This window comes from Chanodichthys erythropterus, chromosome 18, assembly GCF_024489055.1.
Source record: "Chanodichthys erythropterus isolate Z2021 chromosome 18, ASM2448905v1, whole genome shotgun sequence".
Lineage (NCBI taxonomy): Eukaryota > Metazoa > Chordata > Actinopteri > Cypriniformes > Xenocyprididae > Chanodichthys > Chanodichthys erythropterus.
The window spans coordinates 28,132,565-28,153,404 of NC_090238.1; the positions used below are offsets into that span (position 1 = coordinate 28,132,565).

The 20,840-nt window shown below is 37.3% G+C and overlaps 1 protein-coding gene across 9 annotated transcripts in view; it reads left to right on the forward strand.

Moving 5' to 3' along the window:
• The window catches only part of zgc:103755 (uncharacterized protein LOC449988 homolog), a 51,634-nt gene that overhangs the window by 2,717 nt on the left and 28,077 nt on the right, over positions 1–20,840 (forward strand). For 7 of the 9 annotated variants that reach the window (XR_010892514.1, XR_010892511.1, XR_010892512.1 and 4 more), the window contains exons 1-9: positions 146–612; positions 1,832–1,978; positions 2,565–2,704; positions 5,588–5,681; positions 5,819–5,980; positions 6,082–6,200; positions 15,247–15,492; positions 16,993–17,128; positions 19,516–19,647. Coding sequence is in view for 4 of the 9 variants with exons in the window: in XM_067367217.1 (XP_067223318.1) it covers positions 357–612; positions 1,832–1,978; positions 2,565–2,704; positions 5,588–5,681; positions 5,819–5,980; positions 6,082–6,200; positions 15,247–15,492; positions 16,993–17,128; positions 19,516–19,647 (1,432 nt within the window). In the remaining 5 variants the exon portion in view is untranslated. Of the gene's footprint in view, positions 1–145; positions 613–1,831; positions 1,979–2,564; positions 2,705–5,587; positions 5,682–5,818; positions 5,981–6,081; positions 6,201–15,246; positions 15,493–16,992; positions 17,129–19,515; positions 19,648–20,840 lie in introns of those variants that run through there. The other 2 variants (XM_067367220.1, XM_067367219.1) reach the window with 2 other exon arrangements.

Below are 20,840 nucleotides of genomic sequence, written 5' to 3' on the forward strand. Positions count from 1 at the left end.
TATATATATATATATATATATATATATATATATATATATATATATATATATACAATACAGTACAACTCTAAAATTTAAATAATAATAATAATTTAATGTTAATATTAAACTTCAAACCTCAAGCTTTTATTTTGGTTGATGGGATTTAAAAAATATAAAGGTTCAACAAGTAGAGGCCAATACAGTACAAATGGCTCGAAATTGACTTTCAGTTTCAGATTTTACTCTCAACAAACTAGTTTCTCCACATTACCAAAGGCAGAGGTCCAACCTCAAATGTGAAAAATACAGAAACACTAGTTCTTACAGCCATATGTGCAAGTCGAATGTAAGGCCCTGTTTACACTGGTATTAAGATGAGTTTTGGATCACAAGTGGATGAGGGAGACATGTACCTGTTTACACCTGCTGTTTTAATACCTCTCTTTTATCCACAGTCAACCACTTCTGTCCTGATTTCTTTGTTGGGAGGGTCTTTTTTTTTCAGATCTTTTGATCTAATGGACAAAATAAGCTCATGTAATTTACATATTAACGTGCCTAGAGATGACAGAAAAAGGAGAGCAGCAGCTTTGGTTTCTGCTCTGACAGTCGTGGCAAACTCAGTGAGTGGTGAGAGAACATTGTGCTTGGTATGTTTTTGTCTTCAAACCAAACTTGGGTCTTAAGACTAGGGCTGGGCGATATATCGCATGCAATTGTCACACGCATTTCGTCAGTAAAGCCGGTACCCTGATTACCGCTAAATCGCCATCACCTGCTTTCAAATGGAGCGGCATTTAATAGACAGAGCCGTAGTTCACTGACAAGCTACACAATATCACGATCATTATCGCAGATATCGAATTCGATAATTAACGCGATATTGCGTGGCTTTTCAGTGAACTACGGCTCTGTCTATTATATGCCGCTCCATTTGAAAGCAGGTGGTGGCGATTTAGCGGTAATCAGGGAACCGGCTTTACTGACGAAATGTGATCTTTTTTGGCTGTTCAAACTGTATTTAGCGTAGTCCACTTGTGATCTGATCGCCCAGAACGCATCTTAATACCAGCTGTAAACTGGGCCTAAGATTCTGTAAGATCTCAGATAATTGTAGCAACATTACAGACATGTTCCACTAAGTAAATGCTGCTGTTTTTTTTTTTCACACAACACACTGTGTATTATTTACAGACATTTATCTGAAAATTAATACCCACATGCAACAGCAAACCTGAGCTTATTTAAACTTATTAAACTTACTTAAGACTCATTGTCATGATTTACTATAAAGCAACTAAGGGAGCTCTACCCCTAAAATAGTTACACATGCTAAGCATTAAGTCCATTATTGACCTTCATGATGATAGGTGTAGTTGGATTTTAAAATAACTGTTTTCTATTTTAAAACAGTTATTTTAAAATCGTAACAATATTTTCAAATATTACTAATATAAATTGGATTCATTTTGATTTCATGTTGACTTTAAACTCTTATGTATAACAAAATATCAAATTAAATAAAACCAAAACAAAGTATTTAGACACTTTGAATAACATCAGAACAGTTAACATGTTGAATAACATACTCTTGAAAAAATCGGGTAATCGGGTAAAATAATTGCAGAAATGACTTGTTTGCAATTTGTTGATTTGTTTTTTGTTTTTTTTTCAGTGTGATAAATTCATTAAAATGTATATGTTTATGTAAGCATTACTTAGTTATATTATAACTTGAACTGAAATCTTATATAATTTATATATCATTGTCATCCGTAGTTTATTTAGTCTGTAATGTCTCCCCATATGTGACAATTAATGTGTTTTGTTATAATATTTTTGTGTTTAGGTGGTGAGGGGGAGATGACCAAGGAGGATGTGCTAAAGGAGTCTTCAGAGGGAGACTCGGTCCTGGGGCGGTACAGCATTATTTCCCGTAACTCTGAGCGACCGGTGATCCATCAGGTGGCATCAGCGCCCATGCCTTCAGACTGCGGTAAGAATGTGGTTCTGTACACGTGAGTCGGATCAGTCATCGAGTTTCAGATGTATCCTTTGACTTTCAGTTAAACATTTAGCCTCTGTGAGAATGTTCTCCTGCAAGCTTTTAAGTGGGTCACACCAAAAATGCTGACACTCCAGTTATTTTTCTCATGAAATCCTGCCTGCGGTTGTACAGTGATGGATTTTTTTATTTATTTATTTTTCTTTGTCGTGAAGCTGCCTGGCCAATAAACAAACAACTTATTTAGCTGTTTTCTGAAGTATAGCTTTATTTATGGAGTTTTTAGACCCTAAATTGCAGACACTGCTTAAGCTGTGGTAAAACTGATGTATTGACAAGGTCACAAAAATTCTTTTCCAATTTTCTGCCTGTCAGCAATGATACATCATTCTCTCTCTGTATTCGCTTCTCATTCACTCTCACACTTCACTTTAATTCACTTCAAACTGAGCTGTTTAACTGAATATGAGTGATCGGGGCTCTGGCTCAGCATGGATAAATTGAGATGATTAAATTATTTATATTGACTCATGCGAATGTTTAGTTTGGGGTTTGATTCAACTGTTCTGTTTTGCAGAGTTCTCGTTCTTTGACCCGAATGATCCTCTGTGTCGGGAGGTTCTGTTGGATCCTCGGACCACTGTGCCCGAGCTCTTTGCTGTTCTTAGGCAGTGGGTTCCCCAAGTCCAGCGGAATATTAGTGTCATTGGCAGCGAGGTCAGAATCTCAAACTTGTGGTCTTTAAAGACAATGTGATACGTAATGTAGGCCTGTCGCAATAATTGCTTTATCTACTTATCACAAGATGTATCCTCCTGAGAAATAGAAAAAAAAAGGTTTGTGAATTTAGTTTTTTTTTGTTTTGTTTTTTTAAATATAAATTTTAGTAATATTATATGCTATGTCCTCTGTAGAGATCACTGGGACTCAGTTATTAAGAAAATGAAAAGACATGATAAGACATGTAACAGGCAAAAACAATTTTCATTCACCAATCAAGTATGTTATGAAAGATGTAACAAAATTGTTTGATATACTATTTTACTTTATGCAGTATGTGAGTAAAATGGCCATAAATGGGTAGTCCCATTCTATACAATTGTATCTAATTGGCATATTAATGTATTTTGGGGGCATCATGTAATGAACAAAAATGTAATAATGGGAGTAATAAGTTGGCAACATTTTCAAAAGAATATCTCATAGGGATATTGATATACAATTTCTTTCCCCGTTCAATTGTTTCTCCCCAAAATGCCTGAATATTTTAAAAAAATACTGAATATTCATTCAGTATTATCAGCAGCTTTATCAAGTTGCTCAGGGTATAAATTCCCTCCTCCATCCCCAGCTCCTCCTCTCATCCACATGCAGGACTTGGCAATCTGAAACAGAAAGTCATATTCTGATTTGAAACTTTCCTGAGATGTTTATTTATGACAAACATTCTGAAAAATTGTCAGATTTAAATGATAATTGTAAAATATAGTCATATTTTAAGAGTGCTAAATTTGATCTTTCAGTCAATCATTTTTAGAGACCAAGGAGATGGAGTTGTCATGGTCAAACCTCCACACATTTGGTATCTTTGGTAGCCCTGAATGTACTCTTTACATTACATCACACTCCCAGATAGCATAAAGTCCCGTTCTCACCAAGGAAGATATAACTATAATAATATCTTTAATAATTATTCTAATTCTAAAAACATTGATTGTTATTCAGAATCCATCCTGCTTTAAAGCACTCCAGCGTCAAATGCAGCGTGCATATATATATTTTATATTTATATATATGCAATTATATATATATATATAATTAATATAATATAACATAACATTATCAAGCGTTGTTGTGGATGCTAATCAAGTGTAGCATTAGAACTGGCAGGTCACGTCAGTCAAGCTCACGTCAGCTGGTGCACATTTACCTATAGGAATACAGCGCTTATCACAACATCCTAATATAAGGTTCATTCAATAGCCTATTATCAGCAGCTTTATTGTGTTGCTCAGGAGCTAATTACCCTCCTCCTTCCACAGTCAGGATTTGACATTCTGATATTCCTCTTTGAATCAGACTCATTTATCTTGAATTATGTTGTTACATTAAATTATTGCCATTAAGAACTTTAATTATATCTGCAATACGTTCTGTTTTCCATAAGGGAGTTATTGCTGCTTTCCCTGCTTTTATGCATGCTAAGCTACATGAACGGGTGGGGAGTTCTTGCCCAGAACAGAACCATACCACCAATCCAAATCGTAAGCACACTGAAGTGTTTGAATTTGAAAGCGTTTTGAAAGGGGGAGTGTTTGAAAGCAACACAGTGGGACTGGTCCAACACAGTGGCCAATCAGAGGTGTTTACGAATCCACTCAACAGCGCTCAAAGTGTCGCATTTTTTAAATTTCAGCACGACGTGGTACCAAACTTGGTACTTTTGACAACTCTAGATGCAACCATTAAACAGTTGTTCGTATAGAAACCTGAAGTAGGGTTTGTGTTTTAGACTTTGTTCCTAAAAGTCTAGCATTACATTATAAACATGTTTTTGTTGTACATGTTTTGCTTTTTTTTTTTTTTTTTTTTTTACAAATTTTTTTTGGCATTCCATTTCCAATGTCTATAAATATTCTTAAGAATTAATTAATTAATTTTTTATTTTTTTTTGAAAGGGTGTACTTGCATAATTGTGCTATTATGTTATCACTATATAGTCAGTGGCATAAAATGGTCTTAAAATGACAATAATATTATTTCTGGGGCAGTAAATCAGCCAACAAAAAGTAGTTATCATGACAGGCCTAAAGTAATGTGACATTTTTGAATGAAATGAACAATAGTTTATTCAAGCATTTATTAATCTTAGTGTTATTTTCAACATTTACTAATACATTATTAAGATCAAATCAAACTGAAATGAACAAACAATGAATATTTTTATTAACTAACATTTACAAAGGTTAATAAATACAATAACAAATGTATTGCTCATTGTTAATTCATGTTAGTTAATACATTAGTTAATGTTAACAAATAAGACCTTATTGTAAAGTGTTGCCAAATAAACCCTAAGCTCATTTTGAATTTTCATTTTCATTTATTTATTGATGTACTAGATTTCCAGGATCATAATGAACCATGCATGTGCTGCGCTGAGTTTTTGGGACATCTATTGGTATAGAAGAAAATAAAGTAAAATTCTCCTTTTACACCAGGACACCTTTAGCCTAGTGTACCCTACTCTAATAAGCGTAAAAAAAAAAAAAAAAAACATATTTCAGAGGCAAGTAATGTAATTACATTTCGATGAAAGATTGTGAAAACTTTTTTTCTTTTGAATATCATGCAGTGATGAATTGAGCATAACAAGGCCAGGCACATTTATTCAACTAAACAGGGTCAGTTTTAATTTCACGTTTTCTTGCAGCTGTCATAAAACATACCCACACACTCCCCCAGCCTGTGTTTAGTGTCAGGCTCTGTGAACTGCAATATTATCTTTCTAGACAGTGTGTGTGTTTCTGTCAGCCTGAAATCATTAGCTAGATGTCCTTGCTCTGTATCCATTCAAATGAGATTTGCTTTGTTCTGTAGATTCTGAAGAGAGGCTGTGGTGTCAATGACAGAGATGGTCTTACTGACATGACTTTGCTTCACTACTGCTGTAAGGCAGGAGCTCCTGGAATAGGTGAGTGAGTATTCATATGTTCTCTATTTAAAAAATCACTTTAATTTTATGTTTTAGTAGAAAACTAAAGGACAGATCATTGGTAAAGCACTTGTGATTAGTGGGAAAAGTAATATAAGAATCATATCTGATTGCAGGTGACGCTGAGAGTGCAGCCAGTTTTGCCCGTCAGCTGTTGTCGCTGGGAGCCGAGCCGTCCTTACGCAGCCGTTGGACCAACATGAACGCTCTCCACTACGCTGCGTATTTTGACGTTCCTCCTCTCATCCGAGTGGTTCTGCAGGCTTCACAGCCGGGAGGTGAGGAAAGATAATGCAAAAACCATGAGAATCATTAAAATCCTAATTTGAAATGCCAGTGCATGTGTGACAATGTCCGTATGTGGTCTGTTGGGTTATAGAGGTGGATGCGACCTGCAGTGATTTTGACTTCGGCACTGCTCTGCACATCGCTGCTTCGAACCTGTGCACCTCTGCAGTGAAGTGTCTGCTGGAGCTGGGAGCCAACCCCGCATTTAGGGTTTGTGATTTTCTGTATGGAGCTGTGACACAGAGAGTACACATGCTTGCATGTATTCCAGTTTGAAACAGGTCTATGTCATGCACTGTTTCCCTTAACTTTACCTCCCCTTTACTATAGTATCTACTCTCTCCTGCAAAGTAGTAAAATATTTAAAGGGTTAGTTCACCCGAAATGAAAATTCTGTCTTTAATTACACACCCTCATGTCGTTTCACCATTGAAATTTCGTAACATTTATTATGTAACGAAGCCTCATTTACTGAAATCACGTGACTTCGGCAGTTTGAGATTGTTTGATACATGCTCCGAAACAACTGATTTGAAACAAAAGATTCATAAAGCTTTGAAGCATAGACTGTACAAAAAGATGAACGACGCGACACCGCTTCCTTCCATTGTATTGAACTGAAGCCAAAACGGACGCCGATGGGCATTGACATGTTACGCAAAAACGTCAAAAAAAAAAGAAAAAAGTTTGGAGCCTGGGCATGTGCAGAAGGAATTGTCAGTGGAGCCCGGAGGCGGAGTCGTGGTATCAAACTTCCGCCCAGATGACTGCGTCATCATTGATGTATTTTAAATAGGCTATATAAATTATACACAATTTAAAATTCTACCTATAAAATAATAGGCTATTCAGTTTCTAGAGCAATAATATTTTTGAAACAGCAAATTCAGCAGATAAACTCAATATAATATGCCACTAGAAACAACTCTAAAATGTCAGAAATGGTCCTGCCATTTTAAATAAAGGGTTAAACTAATGTTTCAGGAGATCAATTGCTGTAGTGCTCTTTAATAAATTAGAGTAGGCTATCATTAGTTTTATCCTGCTAATTATTATTTTATACCCATAAAAATAATTAGTAACTGCCAGATAACGATCACCTGTTTTTTTTCCGTCATGGCTAACATTAGGCGTGTTATCTTAACTAATAACATTTATTAATTAGCTTATGAAGCCCACATTTAACGTTACAGAGAAAAGCTCAGATATCCGTCAGATCCTGCAGGTCAGTCAGTACAGTTTACTGCTGAACAGCTCATTTTGTCAGTGTGAAATAACACAGAAATTGAAAATTAATAGTTAGTTATATATCTTCAATCTCCCCTCGAAGCCCCGACAGTCCTCAGAGAAGCTATCAATCAACTGTGAATCACGACGACACGCCTTGTTTCTTTAGCACCAAATTGCTAGCTAAAATCAAACTTGCCACAAAAACGAACAATTGAATGTAAATCAGCGTGATAACAACTACCTTAAATGACCAAAACCATCTTTTGGAAAATTTTATTTGAAGCATAATTTATTTTTATGTTTTAACTTAAGTCTCATTTGTCTGCATTGAGAGGGCCGGGTTTATGACCTGCCCTGCATCCAGCCTCCAGGGGGCGATCAAAGAGCCCACAGCTTCACTTTTCAGGACATATGAGGCACACCCGCTTTGAAGCTTCACAAGGTTGTGTTAGGAAATCGCCCTTCACTAGATATTGTTAAATAATGTCGTCATTTTGGGGTTTTTTGTCGCACAAAAAGTATTCTCGTCACTTCATAACATTAAGGTTGAACCACTGTAGTCACATGAACTGTTTTAGATATGTCTTTAGTACCTTTCTGGGTGTTTGAAAGTCTAAATTAACTATAATAATAAATATAGCTGTTTATTGGGATTCAAGCACTTTAAAGCATTAGTTCACCCAAAAATGAAAATTCTGTCATTAATTACTCATCCTCATGTCGTTCCACACCCGTAAGACCTTCGTTCATCTCCTGATGAAATCCGAGAGGTATCTGACTAGTCCATAGACAGCAATATAATCACCACTTTCAAGGTCCAGAAAGGTACTAAAGACATCATTAAAATAGTCCACGTGACTGCAGTGGTTCAACCTTAATTTTTTGAAGCCGCGAGAATTCTTTTGTGCACAAAAACCAAACAAAAATAACAACTTTATTCAACAATATCCTCTCTTCTGTGTCATTCTCCTATGCAGTTGACGCAGTACAGGCAGTGCAGTGCTTCCGTGTTTACATCATTATTGGCTGTCGTGCTGCTCTCGTCAACAGAGTCTGCCAATACTGAGCTGGCATTCTGACGTAGAACTCAGAAGCGCTGAACTTAAACAGCGTAAGAGAATGACAAAGAACAGAGGATATTGTTGAATAAAGTCATTATTTTCTTTTTTTTTTTTGTGACAGACAGACAGACAGACAGACAGACAGACAGACAGACAGACAGACAGACAGACAGACAGACAGACAGACAGACAGGTAGACAGACAGGTAGATGGAGTAAGTAGACACACAAGGTGAGGTTTACGCACATATACATTCACAGCAGGTTTTATCATTTCCCTTTCAGTTTGTCCCATCAGCACAGCAGTAAATTAGCCATGCTCTCTCCCTGAACTCATTTTACACTCACAGAGCGTCACTGCCAGGGGTCATTCTCCTCATAAACAGCAGATGTCACTGAATTATTGATATTATTTAAACTTTTGTAAAATGCATGCATTTCAGTTCAGCAGGCCTTTTAGTAGGGCATTAGTCAGAGTGGCTTGTTTGCATGTAAAGGCTTTATCAGCTCTGCTGCCAGAACATAAAATAGGAACTGGCGAAATGCTCGACTTCGGCTGGTTTTTTTTCTCTGTTGTGAGGCAGCCAGAGTTTTCCATCCTTCATTTTTACTCCGCTTTATCTCTGCCATAGTGCAGCTTGTTTGTTGCCAGTGCTTTACTCTGGGCATCTGTCCATTGCTTGTCAGTCAGGAGATGTTTTTTTTTTTTTTGGTTTTTGTTCCCCTTCCGACACCCTAATAGAGATATCGTCAGTGTATGGAACAAACATCAAATCATCTGATAACGTTGTAACAACAGGCTTGGCAGACTTTCGTGTCAGTGGAGAACGTTCTGGAGTAGCTGAGGTTCAGCCATAAAAATACGCCTTGTTGCCAAGCAACAACAGAGACAATAGGAAACAAAGGTAGAATGTGTGGGGAAGGAGTTTGGAAAATGCCAAACTATCGTTGCTCATTGTCTTTAAGCACACTGTCACACAATTATACCTGTTTTGCTTTGCAAACACTGTACAAAAAGTTTTTATATTGCACATTGTGATCCTTTTTTTACAATTTTGTTGTTCGGATATTTTTCCATCTCTTGTCTCTTACATTATTATTTCATACCCCTGCTAGTGGAGTTATATTACTATATCAATGAGTCATCCTTCATCCGACAGACATAAAGCTGTTCATCTTTATAATCCTTTCTGCAGACGCTTTTGTTAACCACTAGGGTGCAGTCTTATGCAGTGGAAATGAGGTTCGCTATTAAGGGAGCACTGAAATGGACTGAACCTTATTTTAAGGTACAGTGTCAGCTTCAGTTTCAGGAAATATAATTTTGTTGTTTGCTCTTTGATACCAGAGGCGCATTATCAAATATCACCTTTGAATAATTGTGGAACTTCCTGCATTACATAAGCAGTGACTGAGGCAATGAACTGTTTCACACTAATTCTATTGGACAAAATAAATAATAATAATAATGCTGCTGTATTTTCCAGCTTGCTGTGGCCATGCCAACGCTAAGCTGAACTTTATCTTCTGAGCATCATTTCATCATTATCAAACACCTCTGGCCTGCTAAACAGAAGATGCTTTCATTTGGTGACTTGAAATGATGACTCAGCACAGAGTGTGCGTTTGAACATGTATGCACTTATACTTTGTATGCCTTTTTTGTATTTATGCATGATTCACTCGACACTTCGACAGGCATATGGATTAGAAAATGAGTAATCCATATAAACCTCTGTTTATTGTATAAATTACCATATTTTAAGGACATAGAAATTGACATTTCTCCAAAGGAGTTCTCCAAACTGCACCCATGCTGAGATTTGCTAACAAACTCCTGTCACGGTGATGGTGATAAACATTTATGCAGCACTATTTTGGATGTAGTTCAACATTAACTTTAGCTGACGAGGATATAACCTAAGCACAGGTTTGAAGGGTACCAATTGTCAGGACATTCAGACCTACAGTCAGCATATCTCCCATCACTGTTCGCCTACACCATCCATCTTTTGGTTTGGATAGATGAACAGAGTCATAGCCTTTCAGTTTTCTGTGATTCAGCCAAAAAAACAGATCAAAGTGAAGGTTTGGGGATGCGTGTGTGTGTATTTGTGAGTGCACAAGCACAATTTGCAGTCTTGTGCAAAGAGAATCACCTGTAGAAAAGCACTCAGAACCTTTCAAAACCTGCTGTCTTGCTGTCTACATGCTTTTGTACTTCAGTTTTGATGCCAATGCTAGCTAAATGCATAGCCTTTCAAAGTAATGTTGTCAAAAGTACCTACTTCGGTACCAAGTCGGTACTGACATTTTAAAAATGTGACGCTTAGAGCACTGTGGAGCGGATTCGTAAACGCCTCTTATTGTGACGCTTCGAGCGCTGTTGAGAGGATTCAAAAAACACCTCTGATTGGCCATTGTGTTCACACGCTCATCAGATATGTCTGTGATTGACAGTACTTTTGACATTATTTCAAAGTATAGTTCATTTGATAGAGCGCATGAAAACAGGGAGTCGACACATGCATGCACATTAGAAAGTTTTATTCTTGTCCAGTGTTTGAGCTACAGTTGTGGGTATTTCTTAACCCTCTTACATAGGCACTTACCGTCTGTTGTTGTTGCAGTCTGGAATAGTTTGTTGTTCTGTCTACTCCGAGCCAGTGCTGCCGGTTTGTGGACAAACTAAACAGTGCAAAAAAATTCAAGGCACATGTGTGAGCTAGGATAGGATAGTTCGGCTGTGCGCATATGGTGCGCATGTAGCTGAAATTTACATCACGTGCACTGCATGCATACACTAGCACACGTGTGAAAATTGTAGTATAATTTGGGCTTCATAAGTGGCTGATTTGGAACACTATATACAGTACGCAACCACTACACATTGGAAAGTTCGCTTTTAACATGTTGTTAAGCTAACAATACTGAAAAAATGTTAAATGAAAACATTAGAATCTCAAAAGCTGTAGGTCTCTTCAAAATCTACAGTATTTTAGTGCAAATTTAATTGGCACTTGTAAGAATCCATCCAAATTAGGAAAAGGGCAAAATAGACAATTTCCTTGAGCTTTCAGGATTCTCAAAAACCTCGAAAATAAATCAGCAAACATACAGAGAGCACTCAGTAAACCAAGCTCAACCGTACGTGCTTGATGCATAAGAACAAATCTCTTTGGTTCTTCCAGAAGCTTAAATATTTTAATTTGCATTCAGAAGATGAATGGAAGTCTTATGGTTTTGGAATGGCATAAGGGTGAGTAATTGATGACAGAATTTTACTTTAAAGGGGACAAAATTCACTTTTACATGGTGTTTAAACATAAATGGGTGTTGGCAGTGTGTGTACAATGGTAAAAATCCACCCAAACCTGTTTTTTTTTTTAATCCCCATAAGCAGTGTCTCAGAACAAGCCGTTTGCAGATTCTACCATTTGTGACCTCACAAAATGCCTAGGACCAACCCACAACTGATAACGGACTCTGCCGTATTGGCTTAGACCTCGCCCTGAGCAAGTTGTACATTGTCCGCCATGGCAGGCAACTCTGGTGTTTTGTTGTTGGATTTAAAAATGAAAATAACTATAAATAATAAATCATAAATCAGAGCCACTGAAGACGCAGTAGATTGGTTTTATTTTTTAAGGGAATGGGGCCCTATATACCTAAAATTATTTATGTCTGTGCAGATCATTTTATAAAAGCAAGATGACAACATAAGTTATAACCGTAATTAAACTAAGCTATGCCTGTTCTATGTCCATGCAGCATATATTCTCTGGCTCTGTATGCATCAATGTCCGACTCCGGTTCGAACATATAATTCTGAACACCACTACTGACAGTTTCTGACATTTTCAGTGCATGAGATTGTCCTGTTTTGTTGTTGCATGAGCTCTTGAAGTTCCACCCTCTTCTTGAGAGGGGGCTGGGGGCAGCAGCTCATTTGCATTTAAAGAGACACACAGAAACAGTGCGTTTTTGCTTACCCCCCAGAAGTGGCAATTTTAACATGATATAAAAAATTTAAAAAATAAAACTTTACATGCATACTTTGGGGACATCAGAGACTGACGCTGTGTCCTAACCAGACGTGATGCGATAAGATTCCAGCGACAAACAATTTTTTTTCTGTCCACACCAGACGTGACACGACTATGAGATGTGATAGTCAATCAAAAATCACATCCAATCAGAAAAGCTTGTGGGCGGAGTCTCACAGCAAGTCTCTGGCAGTTGACAGTTTGAATGTTCTTGTTTCATTTTATTAATGTGAAGATCTGAGGTGAATTGTCCATTGTTTTCAGTACGGCTACAAAAGACACAAAATGATATTCAAACTCACATTAGACACTTTTAACATTAAATAAAGCACATAAACAGTACCTGAGATTATCATTATTATACTTTTTGTTGTTGTTCCAACTGCAACGTTGCAGAATAATAGAAACCGTTTCTAAAATAGAATCGTGTGTCACCGTTGCGGCTAGTTAGGACACGGTTTTATTTTACCCTTTAAAATGTTTTCTAGTTAGGTAGCTCCCTAGTGCTATTGCCTCACGCTCTGATAGTAAAAGACTAAGTTGATGTATGGAGCTGCATGAAGCACAACATCACCCAGCGGTGTTGTTTATCTATGATCCCATTAGAAATTGAGAGCCGTTAGTTTCCAGTTGTCTGGAGCTGTACATTTATATGTGTCTAAAGATAGAAAACAACTCCAACTAAGAAATGAGTGGTGCATCAAACCATTTCAGCTTTTCTTGATGTGAAGAGAGGCTCTCAAAATGAATGTCCCAAACATGGACACCCCCACCCACATATTAATGAGCATGGTGAAATGGGCAAGCACATTAAGTCTAAAGCCCGCAGAGAGCCAATGGGCTGAGGAAAAACAAAACGGTCACAGTTACTGCTCGTTAGCCAAGCCATGTCAAGGACGACGCATTTGCTTTGGCCATCTTCTGTGTTTGGTTCCAGCTCAGTGGCTGCCACAACACATTGTTGGATAAAACAGAAGGGCATGAGAAGTCCACTACTCAGGCAGTTGGCTCTGTAATACACTTAAAAATGGCATTGAGCTGTGCTGCAGTGCAAGCATTGAGCTGTTTGGCTGGAGGGGGCTGATGTGGCATCCTGATGAACATTTTCATCTAGTGTGTAACATGGCCTGCCATATCTTGGTATTCAGTGATTCAGTTTAACTTGCCCTGGTATTATAGTGTAACTGCGGGATTTTTCCAGAAAATAAGCCAGGTCACATTGTGTTGTTGAGAAAATAAATTAGAACACTGTTAAATAAAACAAAATTATTTTTTATCATTATTAAGGCTATTATGTTGTATTTGAGCTCTTTAGCTTCAAATTAAATGGAATGCAGAACTAGAATGAAAAAATGTAAGTAAACACTAAGCCTAAACTAATTATTTAAATCGAAACTGACATTTGCATGTGATAAATGCATTGCAAATTATGCGAATAAACTTGAGCTCACGTACCTCTCTCATTCGGCACAAATCCATTCTTAAAGGTGCTTTATGTAATTTTTTTTTTTTTTTTTGTACTAAAACATAAAATGCCATATGTTTGCAGAGATTTACATATAGGAAAGTTCAAAATGCTAAGTTAAAATTCTTGTTGCTCTGAAACAATGATACAGCCAGTTATTCTACTTTTGAAATATGCATTCCGTGTTGGAATGTCTGTTTTTGTTTTGGTTTGTGTGATCCAGCCCACTGCCAATTTTACGCAATGGTATTTCGACACCCTGGGTTGCCAGTTGGTGAAAACACAGCATATTGCAGTCATGGAAGCCAGCAAACGAACTGCCATCCATCCTCTGCATCTATCTAAAAAGCTCTATGACCAGAGGCATATTTAATAAATACTGGAGATGTATGACAGCTTAAAGACTGAGTTGGCTAATTTTCTTCTTGATAGGTAAGCATTGAGCTATGACAAGTGTTCTAAAAAAACCACATGAACTAGCTTATAATTTGCAAACAATTATAAACATATACATAAAAATATTAGAATATTTAAAAATGTATACATTTAGAGTTAAAAACACTGATGCTAATAGACTTTTTTCAGTCGTTATACAATTTTTTTTTTTTTTTTTTCCGTTTTATTTAGGGTGGATTTATGTGTTTGAGTTTGAGGCAGCCATCCTAATTGAGATCCTAATTAAGATCGTCATTGAAAATACAATCAGTTGCATAATTAAAAAGATGTTTCTCCTTAAATAGCTTCAATCTAGTTAGACACTTTGTGTAAGAGCTGGTAGTGAATCGAACTGCTTTTTAAAAGACTTGCTTGACTGCTGCTTAAATACTTTACATTTTGAGTAGCTTGTCAGCTGCAGTTACAAAGCAGTCTTCTTCAAGGTAGGGCTGGGCGATGTATCGAATGCTTTTGTCACGCGCATTTCTTCAGTAAAGCCGGTTCCCTGATTGCCGCTAAATCGCCATCACCTGCTTTCAAATGAAGCGGCATTTAATAGACAGAGCCGTAGTTCACTGATAAGACACGCAATATCGCGTTCAATATCGACGGCGATACATATCGATATTGAACGCGATATTGCGTGTCTTATCAGTGAACTACGGCTCTGTCTATTAAATGCCGCTTCATTTGAAAGCAGGTGATGGCGATTTAGCGGTAATCAGGGAACCGGCTTTACTGAAGAAATGCGCGTGACAAAAGCATTCGATACATCGCCCAGCCCTACTTCAAGGTATTTGTGGTGTATGCAGACAGGTGACAAATTAAAGGAAAATTCATCTTGCAAATCAATACAAAGTTGTTGCTCTTCTAGTGGCCAAACAGCTTTCTAACATACTTTATGTTGGTTTTGTCCATTAATTTGTCACTATTTCATTTAGGATGTTGTATGTTTTTACAGAAATGCTTGCATCTTTTTAAATCTTTTAAACAAGTGTGTTACTTGTCTTACCTCTTTAGAATGATAAGGGCCAGTGTCCGGCTGATGTTGTTCCAGAGCCTCTAGAGATGCCTCTGGAAATAGCTGATGCCGCAGTCCAGGTTAAAGAGCTGCGGGCACTGCTGCAGGAGGTTCTCCCCAGGCCGGACGCTCTTCTCCCTCTCCTGCCTGCCCGACCTCCTGGTCTCCTGTCGGACAAGGCTCGTGCACAGCTTTCAAGTATGGGCCTTCACCTTGGAGACAAAGTTATCATTGCTGGTCAAAAGGTACTGTATGATGTTATGAACATCTATCAATCTATAAATCATGTTTTTTAAATCAAGAATGCTGAATGTTTAGTATGATGGTTGTGTTAGGGTTAGGAGATTACTGAGAAACTGAGAATACAGTTTGTCCAGTATAAAAAGCATTATGTCAATGGAAAGTCTGCATAAAACATGGCAACCCAACATATGTGTGTGCTTGTTTATGATTTATGAGGACACAAATTTGAATAATGACATGGATATTACAGTAGTATTACAATGTTAATGCGTTTTTTGGTAATTAAAATGGCTTTAAAAAAATATGCTAAACAATATTCTATTAAAAAAGGTAAAAATGCAGAAAGTTTTCTGTGATGGGTATGTAATGTAGGGGGGTAGAATATGCAGTTTTTATTGTATAAAAACCATTATGCCCAAATGGAATGTCCTCATGATAGGTGCACTGTGTATGTGTGTTGGGGAAAAAAAGAAAAAAAAATTACATCTGTCTGCTTTAAAAATCAAGGAAATGTATGTGCTTGCTGGTCCTCACATCAAATATAAGGACAGGGGTTACGGATAGTAGTGTTCGAACATAACAGGTTTGCTGTGATTGATATTGATTGAAGCCGTTGAGAAATCAGATTTAATAGAAACAGGTGCACCCCCACACAATGTTCCACAAAATGAGAGTTGTCAGAAAGAAATGACTTCATGCACTTCTCCTAGCAAAGAACTAAAATGTCACTGAATGGTATCCTAAAGCTGCCACGCAATCAAATCTGTCCTACATGCCTAGTGTGTCATCATCGGTAATGGACAGGGAATCAGCTGGGGCTCTCAAACCCGTTTGCAGTGGGTAAGGATAATAGTGGGTCAGAAAACTGAAAGAGTTAAGAGACCAGACTCATCTGTTTTGTCCTTGCAGAAATAATTCCTTTATATTTTTTTTGACCTGCTCTCGCACTCACATACCTACACACCAAATTATCCATTAATGAAATCCTTCACCACATTGGGACTGAAGTGAGCAGAGTGCTGAGAATCTGCAGATTGGCTAATCAAAACCCCATTATCTTCAGGGATTCTTGACGCCGCTGGCTTTCTTTGATCCCCATTTTACTTTTAACATTATTTTTACACAAGCTAATTTGCCTGTTTATGAATGTCGGCGCATAAGAAAACAAGGTCGGCTCTCCGGCGACCGGTCGAACGAGCTTAAATATGTGCCTCTCTGTGCGAATGTGGTTGTTTGTTTCTGGAATAAATAAGTAATCACTTTTCATTGCCCTCTGGAGTACAGAGCAAGATAAAGAGAGCATGAAACGGGTCTATTGAACATGTATTATCACCCCGGCAGCCCACGCGGCCAGAAAACTATTTCTCACGCTCTGTCCCCACAGAGCCTCGCCTCTGTTTGCTAAAGTGTTTCTGCAAGGATGCTCTTGTGGTCCCCTGATTAAATGCATTAAGGAAATTTGTAAATCTTAGTTTATTCCACCCTCTGGTTTGTTTCGTAAGGTTGGGACTCTGCGGTTTTGTGGCAGTACCGAGTTTGCTGGTGGTCTTTGGGCAGGGGTGGAGCTTCAGCAACCAGTGGGCAAGAATGATGGATCGGTAGCTGGCGTCCAGTACTTCACCTGCCCGATTAAACATGGTAAGAGTTTAAATGTACCTGGATTTCTCTTATTATAGTTACTTGCAAAAAGAAATCTTAAATAGTTAGCTAACTAGTGAGTGTAATGTTTACCAATAAGCTAACCAGGGACAAAATCAATTAGAATGAGTCATGTCTGTTCCATGTTAATCAGAATTTTGTCTTAACCAACTGACAAATGCGATACTGTGATATTTGATCCTAACTAGATAACTATTGAGCGTAATGTTTACTATCTATCTAACCATAGGCAACACAATAGAGTGTTTGAGAGAGTACTTTTCTGTGTTGATCTGAATTTAAGAATATGATAGTCATGTTCTGACACTATATAAGTATAACTAGGTAACGGCTAACTAGTGAGCAAGATTTTAATGAAACAGGCAAAACCAAGGAATGGTCTCCTCCATAACAAGCTACAACTCTGACAAGTGTGTTACAGTGATATTTGAGCATAACTAGCTAACTAGTGAGTGCAATGTTTACTAACTAGTGAACCAGTGGCAACACAATAGAGGGCCAATGAATCATGACTCTTTTGTGTTGGTCTTAGTGTTTGTATTAACCGGCCATAAATATGTGATATGACCATGTATATGTGTGTATATATATATATATATATATATATATATATATATATATATATATATATATATATATATATATATATATATATATATATATATATATATATATATATATATATATATATATATATATATATATATATATATATATATATATATATATATATATATATATATATATATATATATATATATATATATATATATATATATATATATATAAAGCATAACTAACTAACTAGTTAGCAAAATGTTCACTATCTTACCAGTCACACTGTGCTAAGGATAATCATGCCATGTCTCTGTTTTACAGCAATATTTGAGAATAACAAGCTAACTAGTGAGTCTATTGTTTACTAACTAGTTAACTGGAGGCAACACGATAGAGCACCAATGAATCACATCTTTTTTTGTTTTGATCTGAGTTTTTGTCTTAACCAGCCACAACAATACAAGCATAACTAACCAACTAGTGAGCGTATTTTTACTAACCAGCTAACAAGACACAACAAAGTCTTGTCTCTTCCAAAACCAGCTATGACTTTTTAAGTTTGTTAAAGGTCCCGTTCTTCGTGATCCCATATTTCAAACTTTAGTTAGTGTGTAATGTTGTTGTTAGAGTATAAATAAAATCTGTAAAATTTAAAAGCTCTAAGTTCAATGCCAAGCGAGATATTTTATTTAACAGAAGTCGCCTACATCGAACGGCCAGTTTGGACTACATCCTCTACTTCCTTCCTTAATGATGTCACTTTTTTGACTAACCTCCGCCCACAGGAATACACAAGAGTTGCGTTTGTAGAGTGTGTTTGTCGCCATGTCGTCGAAACGCTGTTATTTTCATCCCGCAGTCCAATCACCTTTGTTTGGCCTTCCCAGGGACGCTGTACTTAGAGATCAATGGTTACAATTTATGTTTAACTCGGTTCCCGAAAATTACGATTGTGGTATTATCCTTACTGCAATAGTTAATGTTGGAATGCAGTGCACATAATGGCCACAAGAGGGGACTATGTTTATGTATATTGCTGTTTTCCGTATGAGGTACTCTTCTGAGTGAGTGATAACGTTGTACATTTTCTGTCGCTGCTTGTGGAGATTAAAGAGTTCAGTCTCTCTGGAATTATTGTCTTTTGTGTTCATTCGGCACAACACCACAATAATCCACATGTAAAACTATGTGCAGCATACGTTATGGTAAGAGGCGTGACCTTTCCGGGCAAGGAGCGCTAAGCTGCTGTCGAATCACAAAACAGGAAGCGCTGGCACAATCAGAACTCGTTACGTATTTCTGCAGGAGGGACTTCATAGAACAAGGAAGTCATCAGCCCGTTTTTATGACAGTGGAAACAGCGGTATACAGATAAGTAAATTATGTGACAAATACTGTGTTTTTTTACACGCGAAACATGAACACATGTTATATTGCACACTATAAACACAATCAAAGCTTCAAAAAAAACACGAAAAACGGGACCTGTAAAACAATGTTTGAGCATTACTAGTGAAAGGCAATGTTTACTAAGTAAGTAAGCAGATAAAACTTGTAAAAGCATCAAGCAATCTCTTTAAAATGTTAATTTTAGTATTTGTTTTAACCAGCCATGATTGTGACAGCTTTGACAGTCTTGAGCATAACTAGTGACTTGTGAGTGTAATTTTTACTTTGTATGTTGGCCATATGTCATTCAAGCATTGACAGTTTTCATGTTTTTCAATTCCTTCTCAGCTTACAAATCAAGTCTTGTTTTCTTGTCTGTTCTAAGTGGCTAACAAAGTGATTTCTCTGACCCTCTCCAGGAATCTTCGCCCCCCTTTCTAAAGTCAGCAAACTCTCTGAAAGACGAAAAAACAGTCCCCGCCAGCCCTCCGCTCCTGTCCCCCACCCTAGACGGATTGACTTGGCACGGGTCACGTCTAAGGTCAACACAGGTACATTTCTCACTGACCCGGTTGCTTAATGATCCTTCTTACAGCTTACAAACCCAATATCAGGAGGAACCCAGCGGCCACCACTGACTCAAAGCTAATTACCATCCCAGAGGACCTGCTTGATAAATAAACTTACACGAGTGTGAACAGCGATAGTGGTGATAAAGCAGTTGGTGTTACCGCTTTATTCTGTCCCCTTCGGGGTTGTAGAGACAATAAAAAGCAATGTGAGCACTGAGGAAATAGAGCAATCGTTGAGGGAGCTAACGTCACTTGTGTGCCATTACAGCTTTCACCCCAGAGGCCATTTATACAGACATGACACCCACCGACGTGTGGAGTGAATCACTCTAACATGCATAAACCCTGTTTTTGTCACATATTCGCATTAAAGAGGACAAATGACTCATTTAAACTCTTCCATTATTATCTATGACAGAAAAAGCTGTATGAAAGGATTTTATACAAGGGAAGTTGACATTTTGAAAATTGTACATGTTCTGTTGTGAAATGCTATACTTGCTCTATTTTGCTAATTTAGCTAATTCCTTTATGATAATCGTTTGGGCAGCTTCTGTGACCTTATATTAATTCAAAAACTATAATGGCATTTTTTATATTAAAAAAAAAAAAACAGTGATGTGACAATTTCTGCAGGAGAAAGGAGCAGATCATTGAATTATTCATTTAACCAATTTGATCAAAAATATTTATGTTGCTCAGAGATATGCAATGTTTGGAACTTTTTTGTTACACACGATACACACAAGAGCATTTAAAAACGGGCGTCTATCAGTGGATATATTAGGGATCTGCTGTTAGATGCCTGTTTTTTAAACGCTTCTGTGTGTATCTATGTAAGCGCTTAGTGAAGAGCATCAAAATATGTCGATTTACAACATGTTTTTGAAGCATTGATCATTATAACCGATCAGACATATCTGTTGAGCATGTGAACACGATGGCCAATCAGGTGTTTAAGAATCCACTGAACAGCGTTCAAAATGCTTGGGGGAAATGCTGGTATCGTCACATTTTTAAAAGTTCAGTAGCAACTTGGTACCAAAGTTGGTACTTTTGACAACTCTACACCTAAATATCCTGTAACCTGCCGAGACTGTCGTTTCTCATAGTATACGTCTACAGAGCGAGATAGTGTTCCCACACAGGCTTCCATTAGTGCACTAATGCTG